The sequence below is a fragment of the Melanotaenia boesemani genome, chromosome 19 (assembly GCF_017639745.1).
Source record: "Melanotaenia boesemani isolate fMelBoe1 chromosome 19, fMelBoe1.pri, whole genome shotgun sequence".
NCBI lineage: Eukaryota > Metazoa > Chordata > Actinopteri > Atheriniformes > Melanotaeniidae > Melanotaenia > Melanotaenia boesemani.
Genome location: NC_055700.1, coordinates 647,811 through 670,577, shown reverse-complemented (window position 1 = coordinate 670,577; position 22,767 = coordinate 647,811). Strand labels below are relative to the sequence as shown.

General features: G+C 45.4%; 2 protein-coding genes across 6 annotated transcripts; both read right to left on the bottom strand.

The window, feature by feature from the left end:
- Window positions 1-41: 41 nt before the first annotated feature.
- Window positions 42-8,346, bottom strand: ugcg (UDP-glucose ceramide glucosyltransferase). The gene is made up of 10 exons (XM_041970060.1): window positions 7,947-8,346; window positions 4,280-4,424; window positions 4,093-4,195; window positions 2,519-2,620; window positions 2,328-2,440; window positions 2,082-2,260; window positions 1,909-1,995; window positions 1,572-1,679; window positions 1,231-1,309; window positions 42-1,131 (listed from the first exon to the last, which is right to left on the bottom strand). The coding sequence occupies exons 1-10, from the start codon at window positions 8,042-8,044 to the stop codon at window positions 961-963; spliced, it is 1,185 nt and encodes a 394-aa protein (XP_041825994.1). The 5' UTR covers window positions 8,045-8,346; the 3' UTR covers window positions 42-960.
- A 5,176-nt stretch (window positions 8,347-13,522) lies between these two features.
- On the bottom strand, window positions 13,523-21,404 carry LOC121630043 (molybdopterin synthase sulfur carrier subunit-like). 5 transcript variants are annotated; one of them, XM_041970082.1, is made up of 6 exons: window positions 21,272-21,396; window positions 14,943-15,073; window positions 14,756-14,867; window positions 14,026-14,182; window positions 13,834-13,957; window positions 13,524-13,753 (listed from the first exon to the last, which is right to left on the bottom strand). In XM_041970082.1, the coding sequence occupies exons 3-6, from the start codon at window positions 14,865-14,867 to the stop codon at window positions 13,616-13,618; spliced, it is 531 nt and encodes a 176-aa protein (XP_041826016.1). In that variant the 5' UTR covers window positions 14,943-15,073; window positions 21,272-21,396; the 3' UTR covers window positions 13,524-13,615. The 5 variants fall into 5 exon arrangements, 4 of the variants coding, with proteins under 4 accessions (XP_041826014.1, XP_041826016.1, XP_041826015.1 ...); XM_041970081.1 differs by having other exon boundaries at window positions 13,525-13,753; window positions 14,937-15,073; XM_041970080.1 differs by lacking the exon at window positions 14,943-15,073 and having other exon boundaries at window positions 13,523-13,753; window positions 21,272-21,392.
- Between the last annotated feature and the right edge of the window lie 1,363 nt (window positions 21,405-22,767).

Genomic DNA, 22,767 nt, shown 5'->3' with positions numbered 1-22,767 from the left:
TGTTTCTGTGCTCCGAGCCAATCACAGAGCAGACACGTGGGTCGCAGACAAAAGAATAAAACTTTATTGTACTTGAGAGAATCCTCATCTGCGATTGGTCGTTTGTCACTACAACAGATAATAAACAACAATAAACAATAATATACAAATAAAAATCCTACTGATCTGATTGGACGACTGGAAAGAGGGTTCGTCTGACAAACCAGATTGTCATCACCCAAACCCCGCCCCCACCCGACAAAGTGCTAACGGCTAACAGTGAAGCTACACACATGCACGTACACACACTCAGTGTTCGGACTAAGAGCCTTTTTTTTTTTTTGGTCCTGCGTAATTTCTCTGAAATGTTTTTTGACCTTTTTGACATCAGAATACTGGAAACTGATTGGTGGTCGTCCAAGCGCGGCGCTGGTTGGCCCCTTTTCCCCAGGTTCAAAACGCCGCCTCGGATCTGGTCCAAAGCAGCCAGTGGACGTTTGTTAAAACGCGTTTCTACAGAACCGGTCCCGGACCCGTCGGTTCTGGACCAGTTGGTCCTGACCTGTTGGTCACATGCCCCACAGACGGAGGCGGTTCTGCAGTGTGAGAAAAATGGCGGCTTCCTCATCATTCAGCTGGGTCAGACAGGTGAGATGTGGATGGAGCTTCTTAACTTCCTGCCTCCGTCTGATGAAAACTGGCCAATCAGGAGCCAAAGTTCCTGATTGGCCAATTTTCTTCCTCTTTTTTTTTTTTTCTAATCAATCAGAAATTCAGTGCGATTCTTCCTTCCACGTCTTCTTCGTTTGGGTGCTGCGCTCTCATTGGCTCGTTCTGCTATTGTTTATTTTTAGCACCAAAAGGAACATAAATAAAAACACACATTCACTCACACACACGTGCGCACGCACACACACACTTTTCAGTTCTCATAAAAACCAAACGGTCCTTCCTCCTCAGCACGGCTGGTTGCCGTGGTAACTACACGTCCAGGATCTCCTCGGCAGTGCCGCCGCAGCGCAGCCGGTACCGGCCAGTCCTCCAGCTGATGGTCGGGTCCCACAGAGCCGACAGGAAGATCTGCACAGCCATGGACTCCCTGATGAACCAGCCAACAGCAAAGTCCAGCTTGGAGAAGCTCGGAGGACCGCCCTGCATGTGATGTCATCAGTCAGCTGTTTGTTTACCTCAACAGTTTGTTGACATTTAAAGGTGAGGATGATGAAGGTGATGAAGACGGCAGGTACTGACCTGGACTCCGGTCAGCTGGACATAGTCAGCGATGAACCAGGCCAAACAGTGACACATGAAGAACACCATCATGTCCCACCTGGAACACAGAGATGGTCAGGTGCTGTTTCCATGGAGACAGTCTCCAGCAACCATCACCATCAGAACCAGAACTTCACTTTCCCTCTGACCCCTCGCCACCTGGTTATGAGCCACAGCTGTTTCTTCCTGTGATGTCATCAACACTTCCTGTTGCACCTGCAGCCTGACATCATACGACCAGCTCCACACGGTGGTTTTTACCCAGCATGCTCTGCTTTGACCCAAGAAGCCCCGCCCACACCCATTCCAATTAGTTGTACCTGAACACATGATGGGCTGCCCAGCCAATGATGAGGCTCGCCAGGAAGCACTCGGAGACCGGTTCCAGGACGGTTCCAGGAAGCATGTTGATGCGCAGCTTGGTCCACCTAAACACAAACTTTATTTACACCACCAGCTGTTTACAAACACACTGAGCTGTTTGTTCGTTCAAACCATCCAAGATAAAAAAAACTTCGTATGCAGACTCATGAATATGTAAATGAGCTCCGCCCCACGTCGATGTTCAGTTTGTGTTTTTCTTTGCTGATATTAAAGCAACAACAGCTCCACCTCAAAGTAGGACTCAACCAATCGAGGGACCGGGTGTGAGCTCACCGGATCATACGTGACTGGAACTGCCCGATGGAGTAGGAACCGGAGTTCTGCAGCGCCACCTGCGTTGCCATGGAGAACTTCCAGCCTCTGAGGAGGAAACAAAGACACGACACTGGAGCTAACGTGCTAAAGCTTGTGTGCTGAAACTAGCGTGCTAAAGTTGAGGTGCTAACCTGTCCGCGATGGCCTTGGCCATGAAATAATCCTCAGCGATGTACTGAGCGAAGGCGATCAGCCCACCCGCCTGGTCCAGCACATCCTTCCTCATCAGACACGACATCCCCGTCACACATTTGATCCCCGTCACGTTGGCCGAAATGTAGGAGCGGGGATGGGATGTCCCGAAGTACACCTGCAGATAAAGGAGAAATAAGCAGCAGCTCAGGACCAGCTCACACAGGCCCCGCCCACTTCGTTACCTGCTCCAATGTGGCAGCGAAACCTTGGCGGTCTGCAACGTACGGCAGCCCGTGGACCAGACCCACATTCTCTGTCATCTGATTGGTCAGATCAGTCAGGGTGTCTGGTTTCACTGCAACATACACACACGTAGTTAGCATAAGCATTCTGGATGACATAAGCTGGCTCTGGATCTGGATCTGGTTCTGACCTCTGATCCCGCTGTCGCAGATCCACACCAGCCCGTATTTGGCTCCTTCGTAACCCGGCATCAGGTTGTTGATTTTTGGGTTGATCCCGACCTTCTTCCCCCCTGAAAAACAACGATGCGTTTACAGGCCGTCAGGTAAACAACGATGCGTTTACAGGCCGTCAGGTAAACAACAACACGTTTACAGGCTGTAAACAACGATGCGTTTACAGGCCGTCAGGTAAACGACAACACGTTTACAGGCTGTAAACGACAACACGTTTACAGGCTGTAAACAACGATGCGTTTACAGGCCGTCAGGTAAACGACAACACGTTTACAGGCTGTAAACGACAACACGTTTACAGGCTGTAAACAACAATGCGTTTACAGGCCGTCAGGTAAACGACAACACGTTTACAGGCCGTCAGGTAACCGACAACACGTTTACAGGCTGTAAACAACGATGCGTTTACAGGCCGTCAGGTAAACGACAACACGTTTACAGGTCGTCAGGTAACCGACAACACGTTTACAGGCTGTAAACAACGATGCGTTTACAGGCCGTCAGGTAACCGACAACACGTTTACAGGCTGTAAACAACGATGCGTTTACAGGCCGTCAGGTAACCGACAACACGTTTACAGGCTGTAAACAACGATGCGTTTACAGGCCGTCAGGTAACCGACAACACGTTTACAGGCTGTAAACAACGATGCGTTTACAGGCCGTCAGGTAACCGACAACACGTTTACAGGCTGTAAACAACGATGCGTTTACAGGCCGTCAGGTAAACGACAAAACGTTTACAGGCTGTAAACAACGATGCGTTTACAGGCCGTCAGGTAAACGACGATGCGTTTACAGGCCGTCAGGTAAACGACAACACGTTTACAGGCTGTAAACGACGATGCGTTTACAGGCCGTCAGGTAACCGACAACACGTTTACAGGCTGTAAACAACGATGCGTTTACAGGCCGTCAGGTAAACGACAACACGTTTACAGGCTGTAAACAACGATGCGTTTACAGGCAGTCAGGTAAACGACAACACGTTTACAGGCTGTAAACAACGATGCGTTTACAGGCCGTCAGGTAAACGACAACACGTTTACAGGCCGTCAGGTAACCGACAACACGTTTACAGGCTGTAAACAACGATGCGTTTACAGGCCGTCAGGTAAACGACAACACGTTTACAGGCTGTAAACGACGATGCGTTTACAGGCCGTCAGGTAAACGACGATGCGTTTACAGGCCGTCAGGTAAACGGTGATGAGTTTACAGGTTGTAAACGCCGATGCGTTTACAGGCCGTCAGGTAAACAACAACACGTTTACAGGCTGTAAACGACGATGCGTTTACAGGCCGTCAGGTAAACGGTGATGAGTTTACAGGCCGTCAGGTAAACGGCGATGCGTTTACAGGCTGTAAACGATGATGCATTTACAGGCCGTCAGGTAAACGGTGATGAGTTTACAGGCCGTCAGGTAAACAGCGATGCGTTTACAGGCCGTCAGGTAAACGGCGATGCGTTTACAGGCCGTCAGGTAAACAACGATGCGTTTACAGGTAAACAAACATCCAGACTAACCTGTAAACAGACGAGCGTCCACGTTGGGATATTTTCCCAGCAGCTTCTTACATACGTCCACCGCCGGGTCGTCATGGTCCTGGACACACAGCAGGATCTCGTACTGAAACACAAACACACACACACCTGAGTCTCAGGTACGCCGCAGGTCACATGAAGGCCATCAGGTCGGATTGGTTCTGCTCACCTTGGGGTAATCCAGGGTGAAGAAGGTCTCCAGATTGGAGATCAGGTTGGGGTCGACGCCCTTCAGTGGCTTCAGCAGAGAAACTCCGGACAGCTGAGCGAACGGCTGCTTGACCTCCGACCTTTTCCTGTGGAGGTGGAGCCGCCTGCAACACATGACCACAGGTCACGGGTCAGAGGTCATAGGTCACGGGTCAGAGGTCATAGGTCACGGGTCAGAGGTCATAGGTCACGGGTCAGAGGTCATAGGTCAGAACACTCGGGTCAGAAATGGTAAATGTCTGTATTTATACAGCGTTTTACTGTACCTGGACTATCTTACATCACATTCACACACACGCATACACACACACACACTCACACACACACACACACACACACATTCACACACTGATGGTGGAAGCTGCCATGCTATGGGGGTATTTTTCTATCTTTAATCAAGAGCACAATTGTTTGCTTTGCTCTGGTTTTCACACTCAAATATCATCCTGCTCGCTCTCTAAACTCTGCTCTCACACTCAGAAAGTCCCTCTTGCTTTCTAATATATTGTTCTTCTTTCAAAACTCTGCTCTCAGACTTGGTCTCTTTCCCTCACACTCAGACATTTTCTCTGCTCTCAAAACTTCTGCTCTTGGATATTTTTTCCTCTCTCTTGGTTGCAGAAAGAGCTGTCTGTCAAACCTCCTCCAGCCAATAGAATACGAGCTAATTCCAGCAACTCGTCCTCACCTTCTTCAGGGTGCGCTTGTTTTACTTCACACAGTGACGCCACACTCTTAGTCCACATTTTGTTTGAATATAAACTATTTAGTAGTGACTAATTATCATTTTATGTTTTGTATAACAGTTTCTCATTAATAAAACAAATAAGTTGTTTCTGATAGTTTTCTACATTGTGCAGTGTAATAATAACGATTAGCAAAGAAAACTCAACATGTTACGTTTCTGTCAGAGGGGGCGGGGCTATTTTCAAAACTCAACATATCCCGACCGCAAAGGCTCATGGGAGATGCAGATTCAGCTGAAATTTAACCTTTTCTTTTATTGCTGTGCTATAAATTTGAGTTTTCTGCTTTAATTCATGTGTCATGTTAACAAGTAGACAATGTCATAAAGTTCTGTCCTCTTTGAATTTTAAATTTGGCACCATGAATGTAAAGGACGGTACAGGACATGAAACCACCACCACCATCTGGTTTTATACTGTATAATGATTAAAGTAAAGAATAGTTATTGGCATTGTTCAGTTTAAAGTTCTACTTGTTGTGGTTTAAGATGCGTCAGTGAGAAAAAGCATCTACAAGTTATTCTTCTGTGTGTGTCAAAGGTCAGTGAAAATACTGACCAGCATGTAAATATAAGAGAATTCAGTTAAAACTACTGGAGGCGGGTAGTAGCAACGGGTTTCCACAATATTTTCTAGTAAACTGAACTAATCCAGGATTAGAGTGCAGGTAAGTTAACTTCTTTATTTTTTATTTGATCAATTTAATCTGGTAGGCTAGATGTTATTGGCGCCTGCCAGTTGCCAAACAGTTTTATCTGCTTCGACTTTGTGAAAGTCAAAGTTTACTAGAAATTTTCGTGGAAACGCGTTTCCTTAAACCATTCCAGTTTTTACAAATGTGAAACATTTCAAGTTGTATCAACATGACCAACCATTAGAATTTAAAACCCATTAGTTAACTTATCTAAATTTCTTTAACACTTCCAGTAGTTTTAACTGAATTCTCTTACATTTACATGCTGGTCAGTATTTTCACTGACCTTTGACACACATAGAAGAATAACTTGTAGATGCTTTTTCTCACTGACGCATCTTAAACCACAACACGTAGAACTTTAAACTGAACAATGCCAATAACTATTCTTTACTTTAATCATTATACAGTATAAAACCAGATGGTGGTGGTGGTTTCCTTTCCTGTACCGTCCTTTACATTCATGGTGCCAAATTTAAAATTCAAAGAGGACAGAACTTTATGATATTGTCTACTTGTTAACATGACACATGAATTAAAGCAGAAAACTCAAATTTATAGCACAGCAATAAAAGAAAAGGTTAAATTTCAGCTGAATCTGCATCTCCCATGAGCCTTTGCGGTCGGGATATGTTGAGTTTTGAAAATAGCCCCGCCCCCTCTGACAGAAACGTAACATGTTGAGTTTTCTTTGCTAATCGTTATTATTACACTGCACAATGTAGAAAACTATCAGAAACAACTTATTTGTTTTATTAATGAGAAACTGTTATACAAAACATAAAATGATAATTAGTCACTACTAAATAGTTTATATTCAAACAAAATGTGGACTAAGAGTGTGGCGTCACTGTGTGAAGTAAAACAAGCGCACCCTGAAGAAGGTGAGGACGAGTTGCTGGAATTAGCTCGTATTCTATTGGCTGGAGGAGGTTTGACAGACAGCTCTTTCTGCAACCAAGAGAGAGGAAAAAATATCCAAGAGCAGAAGTTTTGAGAGCAGAGAAAATGTCTGAGTGTGAGGGAAAGAGACCAAGTCTGAGAGCAGAGTTTTGAAAGAAGAACAATATATTTGAAAGCAAGAGGGACTTTCTGAGTGTGAGAGCAGAGTTTAGAGAGCGAGCAGGATGATATTTGAGTGTGAAAACCAGAGCAAAGCAAACAATTGTGCTCTTGATTAAAGATAGAAAAATACCCCCATAGCATGCTAGACACTCAACCACGAGCATCAGGAGCAATCAGGACTTTGGGGTCTTGCTCAGGGGCACCTCGACATGAACTCGACTTGGCCGAGGATCGAACACGACGACCGCTCTACCCACTGAGCCACGCCGCCCCCGCCAACACACGGGTCACTAAAGAACCTGGAAGTTCTTCAAGGTCATCTGACGATGCACCAGATTTTCCAGGTTTGATCCAGGACTGTAAAGCTGCATCACAGGACCATTTCCAGACCCGTTTCCATGGAAACCAGCAGTCAGGTGACTGCCACAGATCCGAGGAATGACTTCTGGAAATCCTGGAGTCCTGGAACACAGCATGTTTCAGTCCTGGAAAATCTTGGAATTTTACCGAGCCGCTGCTGTGACACCTGATCCAGATTGAGTCAAGAACTGAATCTGCTGATCCAACCAGGACCAGGAAAACCTGGTCTACACAGCAGACTGGACCACTTCCTGTAGATGCTCCAGATCCACTAAAAACCTCCTGATTTAACAGATTAATGAGGAATCCCCAAGTTTAAAAACGCCGGATAAAATAATAAGTTACTAACAAGGAAAAACTGTTCCGGTGTCTTCACTTCCTGGTGAAACCAGATAAAATCTCCAGGTTTTTAATGAAACCAGCAGAATGAGCCGGAGCCTTTTTAAAATGTACATTATACACGTTGACACGGTTCAGCCCGCTTCAAACAGCCCTGACGGTCCATTTAACGGTAAATTATTTAGATTTAGTTCCTGAACACAAGCTAATGTCTGCCGGCTAACAGTCAACCAGGATGACGCCCAACGACTAACGGCGGAGACACGGAGGATTACCGGCTGTCCCAGACCCACAGACCCGCCCCAGGCACCGACACACGGCTTCGTTGACCCATTCATCCCGCCCGGGGATCCTGGGATAACCACAAAAAGCCAGACGGAGCCGTTAGCCGCCCGCGTAGCTTCGCCCCGCGGTTCACTCACACATAGATGATGGACATGAAGTGCATGAGCCACAGCACGAGGAACAGGATGAAGCCGAACACGGCGAGGCCCTGCATGGCGAGGTCCAGCAGGGCCATGGCGCTCAGAGGGAGCCCCCTCGAGTCACGCAGGTCCGGGATGGAGTCAACCAGCTGACCGGCCTCACAGCGCGACCAGGAGGCAAAAAGGTCCGGTTCGTTAGAGCCGATGATCCGGCCTCAGCAGCAGCAGCAGGTCCCCGGAAGCAGCGCCGGCCAGGAGCACGCAGCAGCGGGGACTCAGGGGGGCAGATTCAGCCTGGAGGTGTCCGGGAAGCGGCGCTGGTCCGGGATGGTTGACTGTCAGCAGACCGGCCGACGGTCAGCTGACCCACTAGGAGCAGATGGCGGCAAAACCGGAAGAAGAGTCTCCGAAAACCTTCAGATTAAAAGCTCTTTAAAAAATGCGGTAGGATTGAGAAGGGTTTAATTCTAATTTAAATATTTAAATAAATCATGTTTGTAATGTTTATTTTTTTTATTATCTAATTCACTGCACAAACCCTCAGTAATAAGTCTGAATAACTCTGGAGGGGCGGGGCAGAGGGGCGTGGAGGCGGGGTTTGATTATCATGTAATAATAGCATCCATCCATCCATCCATCCATCCACCTATCCATCCATCCACCTATCATCCATCCATCTATCCATCCACCTATCCATCCATCCATCCATCCATCCATCCATCCACCTATCCATCCAGCCATCCATCTTTTTGTTAATGTTCTAAAGCGTTAATGTGTTATTTATATTTCCTCTCATTTATTTTGGTAGATTTATTCTGGTAGATTTATTTTGGTAGATTTATTCTGGTAGATTTATTCTGGTAGAGTTATTCTGGTAGATTTATTTTGGTAGATTTATTCTGGTAGATTTATTTTGGTAGATTTATTCTGGTAGATTTATTCTGGTAGAGTTATTCTGGTAGATTTATTTTGGTAGATTTATTTTGGTAGATTTATTCTGGTAGATTTATTTTGGTAGATTTATTCTGGTAGATTTATTTTGGTAGATTTATTCTGGTAGATTTATTGTTGTAGATTTATTGTTGTAGATTTATTTTGGTAGATTTATTTTGGTAGATTTATTTTTGTAGATTTATTTTGGTAGATTTATTCTGGTAGATTTATTGTTGTAGATTTATTTTGGTAGATTTATTTTGGTAGATTTATTCTGGTAGATTTATTTTGGTAGATTTATTCTGGTAGATTTATTGTTGTAGATTTATTGTTGTAGATTTATTTTGGTAGATTTATTCTGGTAGATTTATTGTTGTAGATTTATTCTGGTAGATTTATTTTTGTAGATTTATTTTGGTAGATTTATTTTGGTAGATTTATTGTTGTAGATTTATTGTTGTAGATTTATTCTGGTAGATTTATTTTGGTAGATTTATTCTGGTAGATTTATTTTGGTAGATTTATTCTGGTAGATTTATTGTTGTAGATTTATTGTTGTAGATTTATTTTGGTAGATTTATTTTGGTAGATTTATTTTTGTAGATTTATTTTGGTAGATTTATTCTGGTAGATTTATTGTTGTAGATTTATTTTGGTAGATTTATTTTGGTAGATTTATTCTGGTAGATTTATTTTGGTAGATTTATTCTGGTAGATTTATTGTTGTAGATTTATTGTTGTAGATTTATTTTGGTAGATTTATTCTGGTAGATTTATTGTTGTAGATTTATTCTGGTAGATTTATTTTTGTAGATTTATTTTGGTAGATTTATTCTGGTAGATTTATTGTTGTAGATTTATTCTGGTAGATTTATTTTTGTAGATTTATTCTGGTAGATTTATTTTGGTAGATTTATTCTGGTAGATTTATTGTTGTAGATTTATTGTTGTAGATTTATTTTGGTAGATTTATTTTGGTAGATTTATTCTGGTAGATTTATTGTTGTAGATTTATTCTGGTAGATTTATTTTGGTAGATTTATTCTGGTAGATTTATTTTGGTAGATTTATTTTGGTAGATTTATTGTTGTAGATTTATTTTGGTAGATTTATTGTTGTAGATTTATTGTTGTAGATTTATTTTGGTAGATTTATTTTGGTAGATTTATTCTGGTAGATTTATTGTTGTAGATTTATTCTGGTAGATTTATTTTGGTAGATTTATTCTGGTAGATTTATTTTGGTAGATTTATTCTGGTAGATTTATTTTTGTAGATTTATTTTGGTAGATTTATTGTTGTAGATTTTTTTTGGTAGATTTATTTTGGTAGATTTATTCTGGTAGATTTATTTTGGTAGATTTATTTTGGTAGATTTATTCTGGTAGATTTATTGTTGCAGATTTATTTTGGTAGATTTATTTTGGTAGATTTATTCTGGTAGATTTATTTTGGTAGATTTATTTTGGTAGATTTATTGTTGTAGATTTATTTTGGTAGATTTATTTTGGTAGATTTATTGTTGTAGATTTATTTTGGTAGATTTGTTGTTTGTGGATGAAGTTTAATGAACAAAACAACAAATAAACAGAAATGATCCGGAGCTCGACTTTATCTCATTCTTGAACAGTTGTCTAACTTGAAGTGGGTGCAGCAGGTGAGCAACAGAAACCGGAAATGTGACGGTAGATACCGACGCCTCGGGCCGCTGGTGTGACGTCAGCGCGTCCGCCATCTTGGTCGTGGCAGAGAACTCTCAGATGTACTTGGTGAATGTTGTTTAGTTTAATCTGGATTAAATATTAAGCGTTTGTGAAATTTCAGCTGGTTGTTTTTTATGGTGAATCAGTGATGACTGAGACGATGAATGAAGTGTTTGTTGGGAGAACAGAAAGCTGGCTGGGAAGACGTGAGAGGGAAGACATGGTTGATGGTTCCTGGTTTAGAATGTAAACTAGTAAAGCCTGGTTAGTTTCACATTAACACATCTATAACTAGATCTGCTTTATCATGATGTTGTTAAATAAAACGGGCTCAGAAAGGAGATTTTACACAGTATTTTAAACCCTGAGTCATTTTAAAAAACTGTACAATGAAAACTAACATACAAAAGAACTTAAAGTTTTTTAAGAAATGTGTTGCACCAGTGGAAACCGTGGAACCAGCCTCCCTGCTGCTGAAGGCTGGATAACATGATGGTAATGCCCGAAATAAAACGAAACTGTTCATTCTCACAACGAGAAGCTGCTGGCGACTCACTGGAGCCGGGGTTTAAGCCGGGTTTAAGCCGGGTTTAAGCCGGGTTTGGATTCTACCGTAGAGGACTGACCTGCCTGGAGTCTGGTGCGTTTATTGGCTGCTTTCATGCAAAGTCTGGAACGTCTGACTCCAGACACCTGTGTCCAGTCCGCCCCGACTCCAGACACCTGTGTCCAGTCCGCCCCGACTCCTGACACCTGGGTCCAGTCCGCCCCGACTCCAGACACCTGGGTCCAGGTCCAGTCCGCCCTGACTCCAGACACCTGAGTCCAGTCCGCCCTGACTCCTGACACCTGGGTCCAGTCCGCCCTGACTCCAGACACCTGGGTCCAGTCCGCCCTGACTCAGGATCGGTCAGCAAGGCGTCACAGCAAACTCAGAAATGGACGTGTGTGTGAAAACAGCAGCTTAATGGTTTTCCAGCCTTTCCGGCCGAAAGACAGACCCAGTCCGCCACCACATCACCCCGTCCTGGGAATCAAACTCTCTGAGCTGTGAATGACGGGAGCAGCATGAAGGACAGAACGGACACACCGCTGCTCCACACAGAAACAGCCCATCAGCTGTTCCACAGCTCAAGAAAAGATGTTTAAAGATATTTCTTTCACACAATATATGAACGAAGAAGCTTCTTTGTGAAAGGTGTGTTGTTGGGGTTGGTTTGAAATGAAACGCTTGCAGTGGTTGAACAATATGAAATCATGTAAATGTGAACAATGACGTAGGACTAAAGTTCAGATGGGAAACAAACAGGAAGTAAAAAATATTATTTTAACTTTGGGGAAGGGGTGGGATGGAATAAGTTTTACTTCTTTACGCTCCTTTTCGAGCATGACCTTTGTTTAATTTTTCTTTTTTTGGATTTGGAGTTTTCATGGGTGTACATTTGGTTTTGTATGTGCTCGATATAAATTTACTATTTACTATTTACTACGACTAGAACACCAGAACGGCACATTTACAGATGATACCGTTTTAGGGCAACTTTCTGGAAGTGGTGAAAGTGAAGGCAGATCCACAGAGAACCACTCCAGAACCACGAAGCAGAACCCACCAGGAGTCAAGGCGGCCTGTCAAAGAGGGAACCACAGAGAAGGAACCACAGAGAGGTGGAACCACAGAGAAAAGGAACCACAGAGAGGTGGAACCACAGAGAGAAGGAACCACAGAGAGGTGGAACCACAGAGAGAAGGAACCACAGAGAGGTGGAACCACAGAGAGATGGAACCACAGAGAGAAGGAACCACAGAGAGGGAACCACAGAGAGGTGGAACCACAGAGAAGGAACCACATAGAGATGGAACCACAGAGAAGGAACCACAGAGAGGTGGAACCACAGAGAAGGAACCACAGAGAGGGAACCACATAGAGATGGAACCACAGAGAAGGAACCACAGAGGTGCAACCACAGAGAGATGGAACCACAGAGAAGGAACCACATAGAGATGGAACCACAGAGAGAAGGAACCACAGAGGTGGAACCACAGAGAGGGAACCACGGAGATGGAACCAGAAATACCAGATTTCATGCCACGATGGCATTAACGCCAACGTTCCACCAGAGGAAGAAATCCAGACTGAAGAGCTGCTTGAGGAAAAAAAAAGTTGTTTGCTAGAGTTTCAGAGATCTTCCAGCCGGTGAGTCAGGGGAGCTGCAGCCACCAAAGCTCTGACCCAGGTTTTCTCCCTCATGTCTGGAACTTTTCCTACCACGTGGAGCCGTACGTGTAGGTAAGTCCTGCTGGTGGTGTTTACCGATCCACACGGTTTGTTCAGTCCAGCCTGCAGCAGAACCCAGCGTCTTTCCTCCGGTCAGTCCTGATGAAAACTCAAAACTTGCCAGGACCAATATGGCGGCGCCTCTGACGTACAAGGTGGGGACCAGCACCACGTCTACGTACAGAAACCTACAGGTAAACACACCTTCACCCTCAGGGGTGGAAACCCACTTTGTGGATGACATCATAGATCAGTGCTGTTATTGGCTGTTCAGGATCAGCTGATGTTCATCAGAAACTGAACTGGTTCTCTGTGATGACGTCAGCTGACAGGTGAGAAACTTTCCTTCAGCTGATCTGTCAGAACCTTTCAGAACTGGTTCAGAACCCATCAGAACATCAGTAAACATTCTGATGGATACTGAAGGAGATGAAACCACAAAGGATCCCAAACGTTCCTGAAAGAACGCCTGCTGATCCGGGTCAGACCAGTTGGATCAGAACCAACAAGCGAGCCTTATCATCATCATCCATCTTTGTTTACACTCCAGTTCTAACAGTCCGATTTATCATCCTCATCATCCTCATCATCACCACAACATGCAGGTGGTCCTGGTTCTGCTGCCGGGTCACTGCAGTCGTGTTGCATTCAAGTACATGTGACAAAAACTGACGACATGAAACCATTTTTTCTGTTTATTGAAGTTTTTCCTAATTTTTCAGACAAAAACAAATCCTTCCTCATCTCCGTTCTATCTCAGAGGTTCTGGCCGGTCTCGGGTGGAGCTGGCTGCTGGTTTTGGACTGAGTGTGCAGGTTTCTTCTGGACTTCTGGACCGGACCAGGGACACTCCGAGTTCTCCTTCCAGCTCGCCTCCTGCGTGTCGTACACTTCCTGTCAATCACAGTCATCCATCCATCAGTAACATCAGACAGGAACCGACCCGGTTTCCAGACCCGGTTCTGACCTCCTACCTTCTTCCAGATGGGGACGGTGGCCTTCAGCTGGCTGATGCAGAACTGGACTGCCTGCTGGCCATCGTGGCGGTGCGGCGACGATATCGCCATGACAACGCTGGCCTCACCCACCTTCACCCATCTGAGGGAGGAGGAGCCAGGTGAGTTTCATGTCAGAATGATGTCAAACATTTAGCATTAGCATCTCACCCGAGTCGGTGGTGGATGCAGATGTGGGTCACGGTGGGCCAGCGCACCCTAAGGTCCGCCACTAGCCGGGAGAACTCCGACTGGACCATTGGCTCGTACGCCTCGTACTCCAGACCAACCACCTTCCTGCCGTCCACCTCGTCCTCCCGGGTCGTACCTGGAATCAGAACGTCCTCGTCAGATTCTGGTCTGAACTCCGACAGAAACCACAAAGACCAGAACTTCTGAAGATGGCGCCACTCGTTTCTAAAGCTGGTGTACGTACAAAAACCAGCATACCCAGTTCGTGCCAACATCTGGGATTTAGTAGGAGGACAAGGTTCCCGCTCCGGTGTCGGTAGAACTTCATGTTCATCAGGAATCAGGAGCAGCTGATCGATCCGTCTCCTCCTCATCGTCATTTCTGAGGAGAATTCGTCTGGCTTTCAGCTTCCATCTCTTACCGCTGCTAAACTTGCTAACTAGCTAGCTAGCATGCTGCTAACTAGCTAGCTAGCATGCTGCTTCCTGTCTCTCCTGAAACAACGCCATGCAGGAGTTTTCTGGATGGGGGGGGTGACGTTCACTGCAGACAGAGGCTACGAAGAAAATCCCACGTGGACGCTGTGGTAGTTTATCCTCCATGTTCACGACAAACATTTTATATAAGTTCAATGTTCCTGGATACATCGAGTGTCCAATACATCACCCAACCCTAAACAGAATAATCAATAAACGGATCAATACCAACCTATAAAAACAGAGATGGCTCCGCAGGACGGGCTGCTCACAGCGTCCACCACTTCCTGTATAGACAGCCAATCACGGCTCAGCCTGAAGATATCCCTTGGTTTCTCCGACATCTGGAATAAAACACCAATAACGGTTATTGATTATTCTGATCAGCTCAGATGGTTCATATCGATCCTCACCATGACCTTTTTATCCTCCACTGAGCGGCGGCACCACGGCAACCTCGTCACCGTCTGCCAGAATCACCACCTGGTCGCCAACGACAACGTACTGTTGACGCACTGCCAAGACCACCTGGCCCTGCAGGACGGCCAGTCTGGACACACAAACACAGCTGCATGAAAATACAGGATTCTTCCAGAACATTTCTCATGTTGGCAAAAGCAGACGTAAAAATTTCCCCAGCTGGGGAAGATGAGACACGAATCTCTCATCTGGGACACGAATCTCTCATCTGGGATGCGAATCTCATCTGGGACACGAATCTCATCTGGGACACGAATCTCATCTGGGACACGAATCTCTCATCTGGGACGCGAATCTCATATCTGGGACGCGAATCTCTCATCTGGGACGCGAATCTCTCATCTGGGACGCGAATCTCTCATCTGGGACACGAATCTCTCATCTGGGACACGAATCTCTCATCTGGGACACGGATCTCATCTGGGACACGAATCTCTCATGTCGGACACGAATCTCAACTGGGACACGAATCTCATCTGGGACACGAATCGCTCATCTGGGACACGAATCTCATCTGGGACACGAATCTCATCTGGGACACGAATCTCTCATCTGGGACACGAATCTCATCTGGGACACGAATCTCTCATCTGGGACACGAATCTCATCTGGGACACGAATCTCTCAACTGGGACACGAATCTCATCTGGGACACGAATCTCTCATCTGGGACACGAATCGCTCATCTGGGACACGAATCTCATCTGGGACACGAATCTCTCAACTGGGACACGAATCTCATCTGGGACACGAATCTCTCATCTGGGACACGAATCTCTCATCTGGGACACGAATCTCATATCTGGGACACGAATCTCATATCTGGGACACGAATCTCTCATCTGGGACACGAATCTCTCACCTGGGACACGAATCTCATCTGGGACACGTATCTCATCTGGGACACGAATCTCTCATCTGGGACACGAATCTCATCTGGGACACGAATCTCATCTGGGACACGAATCTCTCATCTGGGACACGAATCTCATCTTGGACGCGAATCTCTCATCTGGGACGCGAATCTCATCTGGGACACGAATCTCATCTTGGACACGAATCTCTCATCTGGGACACGAATCTCATCTTGGACGCGAATCTCTCATCTGGGACACGAATCTCTCATCTGGGACACGAATCTCTCATCTGGGACACGAATCTCATATCTGGGACACGAATCTCATATCTGGGACACGAATCTCTCATCTGGGACACGAATCTCTCACCTGGGACACGAATCTCATCTGGGACACGTATCTCATCTGGGACACGAATCTCTCATCTGGGACACGAATCTCATCTGGGACACGAATCTCATCTGGGACACGAATCTCTCATCTGGGACACGAATCTCATCTTGGACGCGAATCTCTCATCTGGGACGCGAATCTCATCTGGGACACGAATCTCATCTGGGACACGAATCTCATCTTGGACACGAATCTCTCACCTGGGACACGAATCTCTCATGTCGGACGCGAATCTCTCATGTCGGACGCGAATCTCTCATGTCGGACGCGAATCTCTCATCTGGGACACGAATCTCATCTGGGACACGAATCTCATCTCGGACACGAATCTCATCTGGGACACGAATCTCATCTGGGACACGAATCTCTCATCTCGGACACGAATCTCATCTTGGACATGGAAGGGCTTCCTCATTCTGATGCTCAGCTTGAACTTCAGCAAGCCAGGGCTCCAGACTGCGACCAAATGGTCGTGCTGGTCTTTTTCTTGTAGTAGTTATAATTTTATTCATTTAGCCGCTAACAAACTTCTACTCCCTCTTCAGCCCAGTAGTTCACATTAATAAGAAATCAGCTGCTGGTTTGCCTCAAAATAACTTCAATACGTGAAAAGGAGACGAACACCAACGAAGAAGGCGACAGCCAATCTGTGTGTGAGCGGGGATGAACGAGCACTGTGATTGGCTAATGTGTGAAAAGAGGCAGGTCTTGGGGGAGTAGATGAAAAATTCACTCACTCTGGAGCCCTGTCTTCATAGAAATTGCAAAAGTTACAGGCCATCCACACCTTCACGTCTCTCAGACACTGAAGCTGTGGTCTGACAGAGTACGGCATATAAACCTGACCATCATCTGCATAACAGGGACATGAAACTGTTTCCGAAGTGCAACCTGGTGGGAGGTAGAGAGAAGACGGCCTAAAACTGAACCTTGCAGGATCCCATATAATGAGGAAGAAGATGTGCCGACACATGGTGAAGATGTGCCGACACATGGTACCGATTAGGCATCTCTAATATAAGGAATAGGTAAACATCCTTAGACATCAGCTTGTTTACGTCATTGTTTGTCTTTACAACTGTCACATGACCCGGTGATGTTATAATCCGTCTGAGGGGTTCTCTACCTCGGGTGTCTCCGTAGCAACAGTCCCCAGAGGTCCCTGCTGCTGACTGGTGTTGGCACAGCAACAAGCTCCTCCTCCCTCAGTCCAGTCAGCTCGGCGCTTTTAGCGAAATATAAGACGGTCACCTGAAGTAGAGAACACCTGTTAGAAAGAAGGAGGAGGAGGAACCCTGCTTCACTTCCTCCAGCTCCTACAGCATCATGAGGAGATCTGGATCAATCAGGACCTCTCAGATGTTCAAAGATCAAGATCAGAAGTGATTCTCTTTCTAGGAAGCTCCTAAAATTAGAGGCATACTGGCAGACTCATGAATAATGCATTAGACAAGCCGCATTCGCAGCTTCCTGAGTCCGTCCAGGGCTGGTCGTCAGCTGTTCCTCATTTCCATCAGTCATCGCACAAAACTCCCGAAACAGCTGCAGGACACGTTCAGCAGAGAGGAGAGAAACCTCAACAACAACAACAACCGCAACAACAACCTCAACAACCACAAAACAACAACAACAACCACAAAGCCACAACAACAACCATGACAACCACAAAACAACAACAACCTCAACAACCACAATAAAAACCACAACAACAATAACAACTACATCATAACAACCACAACAACAATCAATACAATAACAACCACAACAAAAACAACCACAATAACAACAACCACGACAACAAAAACCACATCATAACATCCATGACAACAACCACAACGACAATCTCAACAACAACTAAAACAACAACAACACGACAGCAATAACAGCCACAACAAAACAACAACAACCACACCATAACAACAATAATAATCACAACAACAACCACAACATCACAACAACAACCACAAAAACAACCACATCATAACAACCACAATAGCAACCACAACAACCACCATAACAACAACAATCACAACAACCACAACATCACAACAACCTTAACAACCACAAAACAATAACAACAAAACATCACAACCACAAAAAAAACATCACTACAACGACAACAACAATAAAACAAACATCACAACAACCACAAAAACAACCACATCATAACAACCACAACAAAAATCACAACAACAACTACATCATAACCACGACAACAACCTCAACAACCACAAAACAATAACAACCACAACAAAACAACAATGACCACAACAAGAGAACAACCACAACAACAACAATCACAACAAAAACCAACAACTACATCATAACAACCACGACAGCAACAATCAGTACAATAACAACCACAACAAAACGACAATCACAACAACAACCCCCCATCATTCTCTTCCTTCCTTCCTTCCTCCTCTGGTTTTTCCTCTGTCATTTCTCCTCTCCTTTCATTCTCTTATTCTACCCTTTTTAATTTCTTTCTTTCTCTCATCCTTCTGTCGTTCCTTTCATCCCTCACTCTTTCTGCCTTCTTCCCTCCATCGACAGCCATTGAACAATAAAACTAAAAAGCTTTTAAACGTCCTCAGATCACCTCCTTCTTTCTTTCATCCCTTCCTTTAATTTCTACATTTCCAAGTTACTGAACAATTATTACTGTAAGAAATTTAGAAGTAAAAGTTCCCGACTGGAAGCCGTCGTCCCGCAGACGGTACAAACCGAAACCAGAAACCGCCTAAACATGCAGCACGGTCACAAGAGCAGGCGGCCTGGACCAGACCGGAAACCGGGTCAGCCTGGACCAGACTGGAAACCGGGTCAGCATGGGCCCAGATCGGAAACCGGGTCAGCATGGGTCCAGACTGGAAACCGGGTCAGCATGGGTCCAGACCGGAAACCGGGTCAGCATGGGTCCAGACTGCAGCTGGCACCGTGCAAAGTGGAGGGTTTGAATTTCAGAGCGGTGCTGTGGGCGTAGGTTTGAGAAAAATGGATTTAAATGGTGCGTTCATGGTCTTCTGTGTTCCTCTTCATGGTCTTCCGTGTTCCTCTTCATGGTCTTCCGTGTTCCTCTTCATGGTCTTCCGTGTTCCTCTTCATGGTCTTCCGTGTTCCTCTTCATGGTCTTCCGTGTTCCTCTTCATGGTCTTCCGTGTTCCTCTTCATGGTCTTCCGTGTTCATGTGACAGCGGTAAAGCTGGCCTTGGACGAGCTCCAGCAGGTCGACTCTGGCCTGTTTCCACCTTCCTTTTCTCTCTGAGGACAGTCTCCATCGTCCCCTGTGGGATGAAAACACCTGCAAAGTCTCCGTCTCCGGTTCTTCAACCGGTGGTCTTAAGAAGTCGGAGAGAATGTAGTTCTCTACCAGAAAAGAGGTTTCCATGACCCTTGCACGGTCTCCCGGTCTGCAGTGGACGGCTGGACACCCAGACGCAGGTGATGCTGCGGGTGGAGTTCCGGCCGCCGTTCAGGCTGTAACCTCCCTGCTGTGTTTGACATTTCCAGAGTTGTGCTGCAGCTTGTTGCTGATGAACTCGCTGATGTCAACTTTAAACCAGGACGCTCGACTTTTATTCTTCTTACCAGGTCGTACAATTTGTTAAAAAGTTCCACCTTAACCTCCGAGTCCGAAACTCTTCAGGATTCTGGGGGAGGAACCCGGTTCTCCATCCACGTCTTTCTTTCTGCGGCCTGGCGTCGGGCTCTTCTCACGCCTTTCCTCAGACGGGCATGACGGTGAGAAACCTCCGTCAGATGTCATGAAACCTCCACCATTTGTCATGAAACCTCCATCAGATGTCATGAAACCTCCGTCGGATGTCATGAAACCTCCGTCGGATGTCATGAAACCTCCATCAGATGTCATGAAACCTCCACCATTTGTCATGAAACCTCCATCAGATGTCATGAAACCTCCATCAGATGTCATGAAACCTCCACCATTTGTCATGAAACCTCCGTCAGATGTCATGAAACCTCCGTCGGATGTCATGAAACCTCCATCAGATGTCATGAAACCTCCACCATTTGTCATGAAACCTCCGTCAGATGTCATGAAACCTCCGTCGGATGTCATGAAACCTCCATCAGATGTCATGAAACCTCCACCATTTGTCATGAAACCTCCGTCGGATGTCATGAAACCTCCATCAGATGTCATGAAACCTCCGTCGGATGTCATGAAACCTCCATCAGATGTCATGAAACCTCCGTCAGATGTCATGAAACCTCCATCAGCACAGAAATGACCTTTTAGTAAAAGTGTGTGACGCTGAAATGACGTGTCAACGTGGCGCGGTCGTTTCAAACCTGGAGAACATCTCCAGTGACCCATGAAATGAAAGATTCAGGCTGTCATCATGTAGCCGAGCACCGACGCTTATAACGATTCCGTTACTGTAATCTGATTACTGAGTAAAACACGGAGCGTGTTCATCACGTCGTTCCCACGTAGAGGGAACAGTTTCATGTTTGTTATTCTTTCAAATAAATTTTAACTGATGTTTAATAGAAAACATGTTTTCTATTAAGTTTCACATTTAAGAATTCAGAAGGAAGAAAAACTGCAGATTTAAATAAAATAGATTTTTTCTGAATAAACGAAGATCAAACGTGCCGATGTTTAAAAAAATAATCTGACTTTAAAAACTTCTGAACGACCTTCGACAGAAATTCACCTGATTTTCATCCTAAATGATGGAAAAGATGAAAAAGTTCCTGTTTGTAAGAACTGCGCTGTTTGAGCCGAACTCTGGTGGCGCTAATCAGGTTCTCGCGCTCCTCACGAGGACGTTTCATGTCTGCACGCAGACAAAGCGGGACCAGTCCGCTCCGAACGCGGTCTCTGTGGACCAGTTCACCCAGTCAGAACCCGGTTTGGACTCACTCCTCAGCACGCGCGCTGGCCTTTATGCGCTTTGACGCGTCTTCCGCAACTTCACGCGCAAAGTGGCGCTAAATGGAGCTGAAAAACTAACGGAGTCTGCGCCAAACTTTGCTCACAGACTCACCTGTGCAGACATGAATACACCTGCTGCCGTCAGAGGACATCTGGAGAAAGTCTGGACCAACCCGAAGCTTGTTAACAGCTGACTGCTACTTCCGGTCCCTTCTTCTTCTGCCCCTCCGCAGCGGAAATGTCGCCACCTGGTGTCCAAACTGAGAACTGTCACGTGATTTCCTGACCTGTCTGCAGTCTCCTCACATTTATTTGAAATAAATCAGGTTTTTATCCAGGAATTTCTATAAAGCAGATGATTAACAGCCTTCAGGGAAACTTTATTTGTTTCTTAGAAATGAACGATCCAATCAGGTCAATCAGGTCCAGAAGCACGAAGGACAGGTGTTCTTGCTGTTGGAGCAGGGACAAAAAGAAAACGAAAAACAAAGAAAAACTTAGAAAAAGATAAATATTGAAACCAACAAACAAGGATGTTACCATGACGACAGCGAAGCAAAGACTAACAGACTAAAGTAAAAACGATTTAAAGCAGTTGATGGAGACGCTGAGGAAGTTCAACTAAATCCGAGTCTGATTGAAAACTCTGGCTTAACTAGACCGGGTCTAGTAAAAACCTCTGCTTTAAGTTAGTCTCAGTCTAGTAAAAATGTGGTTTAACTTAGTCCGATTACAGTCAGAAACTCTGGCTTAACTAGTCCGGGTCAAGTAAAAAAAGTCTGGTTTAACTTAGTCTGAGTCTTCACTGTGAAAAAGTCTTCATCAGGTCGACCGTCAGGTGGTCCTCAGTGGTCCACGGTGGTCCTCGGTGGTCCACGGTGGTCTACGGTGGTCCACGTGGTCCTCGGTGGTCCTCAGTGGTCCACTTTGGTCCACGTGGTCCTCGGTGGTCCACTTGGTCCTCGGTGGTCCTCGGTGGTCCTCAGTGGTCCACGTGGTCCTCAGTGGTCCTCGGTGGTCCACGGTGGTCCACGTGGTCCTCGGTGGTCCTCGGTGGTCCTCGGTGATCCTCGGTTGTCGAACATATGATGTTACGCTGATGTTCGGTCTCAGAACCTTCTATAGAAAACTGGACTGTAAAGGCGGTTTGTTTCCTACACGTTTAGCAGCCTGTCGGCCGTCCATACAAACTGTCTGCGTACAGCTGAAATGAAGTTTGATCCTAATCTGTCATTTTAAAAAATTCTAACTATGAAATGTTGCGAATGAGACAGTTTGGTCCAACTGGTTTAAACATCCTTCGTCGTCCTGAATGACTTTTTTTTTCAGTTCTTACTGGTTCTGGCTCCAGAGCCGAATCCAGGAGATGCTGGCTCTGACACCGGTCCGGAGTTTCTGGTTCTAGACCAAGTTTGATCAACTCAAGTTAGGAACCACAACGAAAACCCATCATCAATGGAGCCCTGGAGTAACCATGGCAACCGTTGACGTCAGGGGCTGGTTTAGTTAGTTTCACTCAGAGCTTTTTTTTTTTTATTTTGTGTTGGTAAACAATTCTGTTTACATAAAAACATTTCTTTCTTTCTTTAGTTATTTATTCTAAAAAAC

What these genes read in the sequence shown, in the direction of transcription:
- LOC121630043 (XM_041970080.1), bottom strand. An exon ending in AGCCATCTCTGTTTTTATAG is followed by an intron (nt 14,183 to 14,755) that starts GTTGGTATTGAT and finishes TTCTGATTCCAG; the next exon opens with GTACGACCCGGGAGGACGAG. An exon ending in TGCATCCACCACCGACTCGG is followed by an intron (nt 13,958 to 14,025) that starts GTGAGATGCTAA and finishes CTCCTCCCTCAG; the next exon opens with ATGGGTGAAGGTGGGTGAGG.
- ugcg (XM_041970060.1), bottom strand. Translation starts at nt 8,044, where the DNA reads ATGGCCCTGCTGGACCTCGCCATGCAGGGCCTCGCCGTGTTCGGCTTC. An exon ending in GGACGCTCGTCTGTTTACAG is followed by an intron (nt 2,621 to 4,092) that starts GTTAGTCTGGAT and finishes GTTGTTTTTCAG; the next exon opens with GGGGGAAGAAGGTCGGGATC. An exon ending in CTGCGACAGCGGGATCAGAG is followed by an intron (nt 2,441 to 2,518) that starts GTCAGAACCAGA and finishes TGTATGTTGCAG; the next exon opens with TGAAACCAGACACCCTGACT.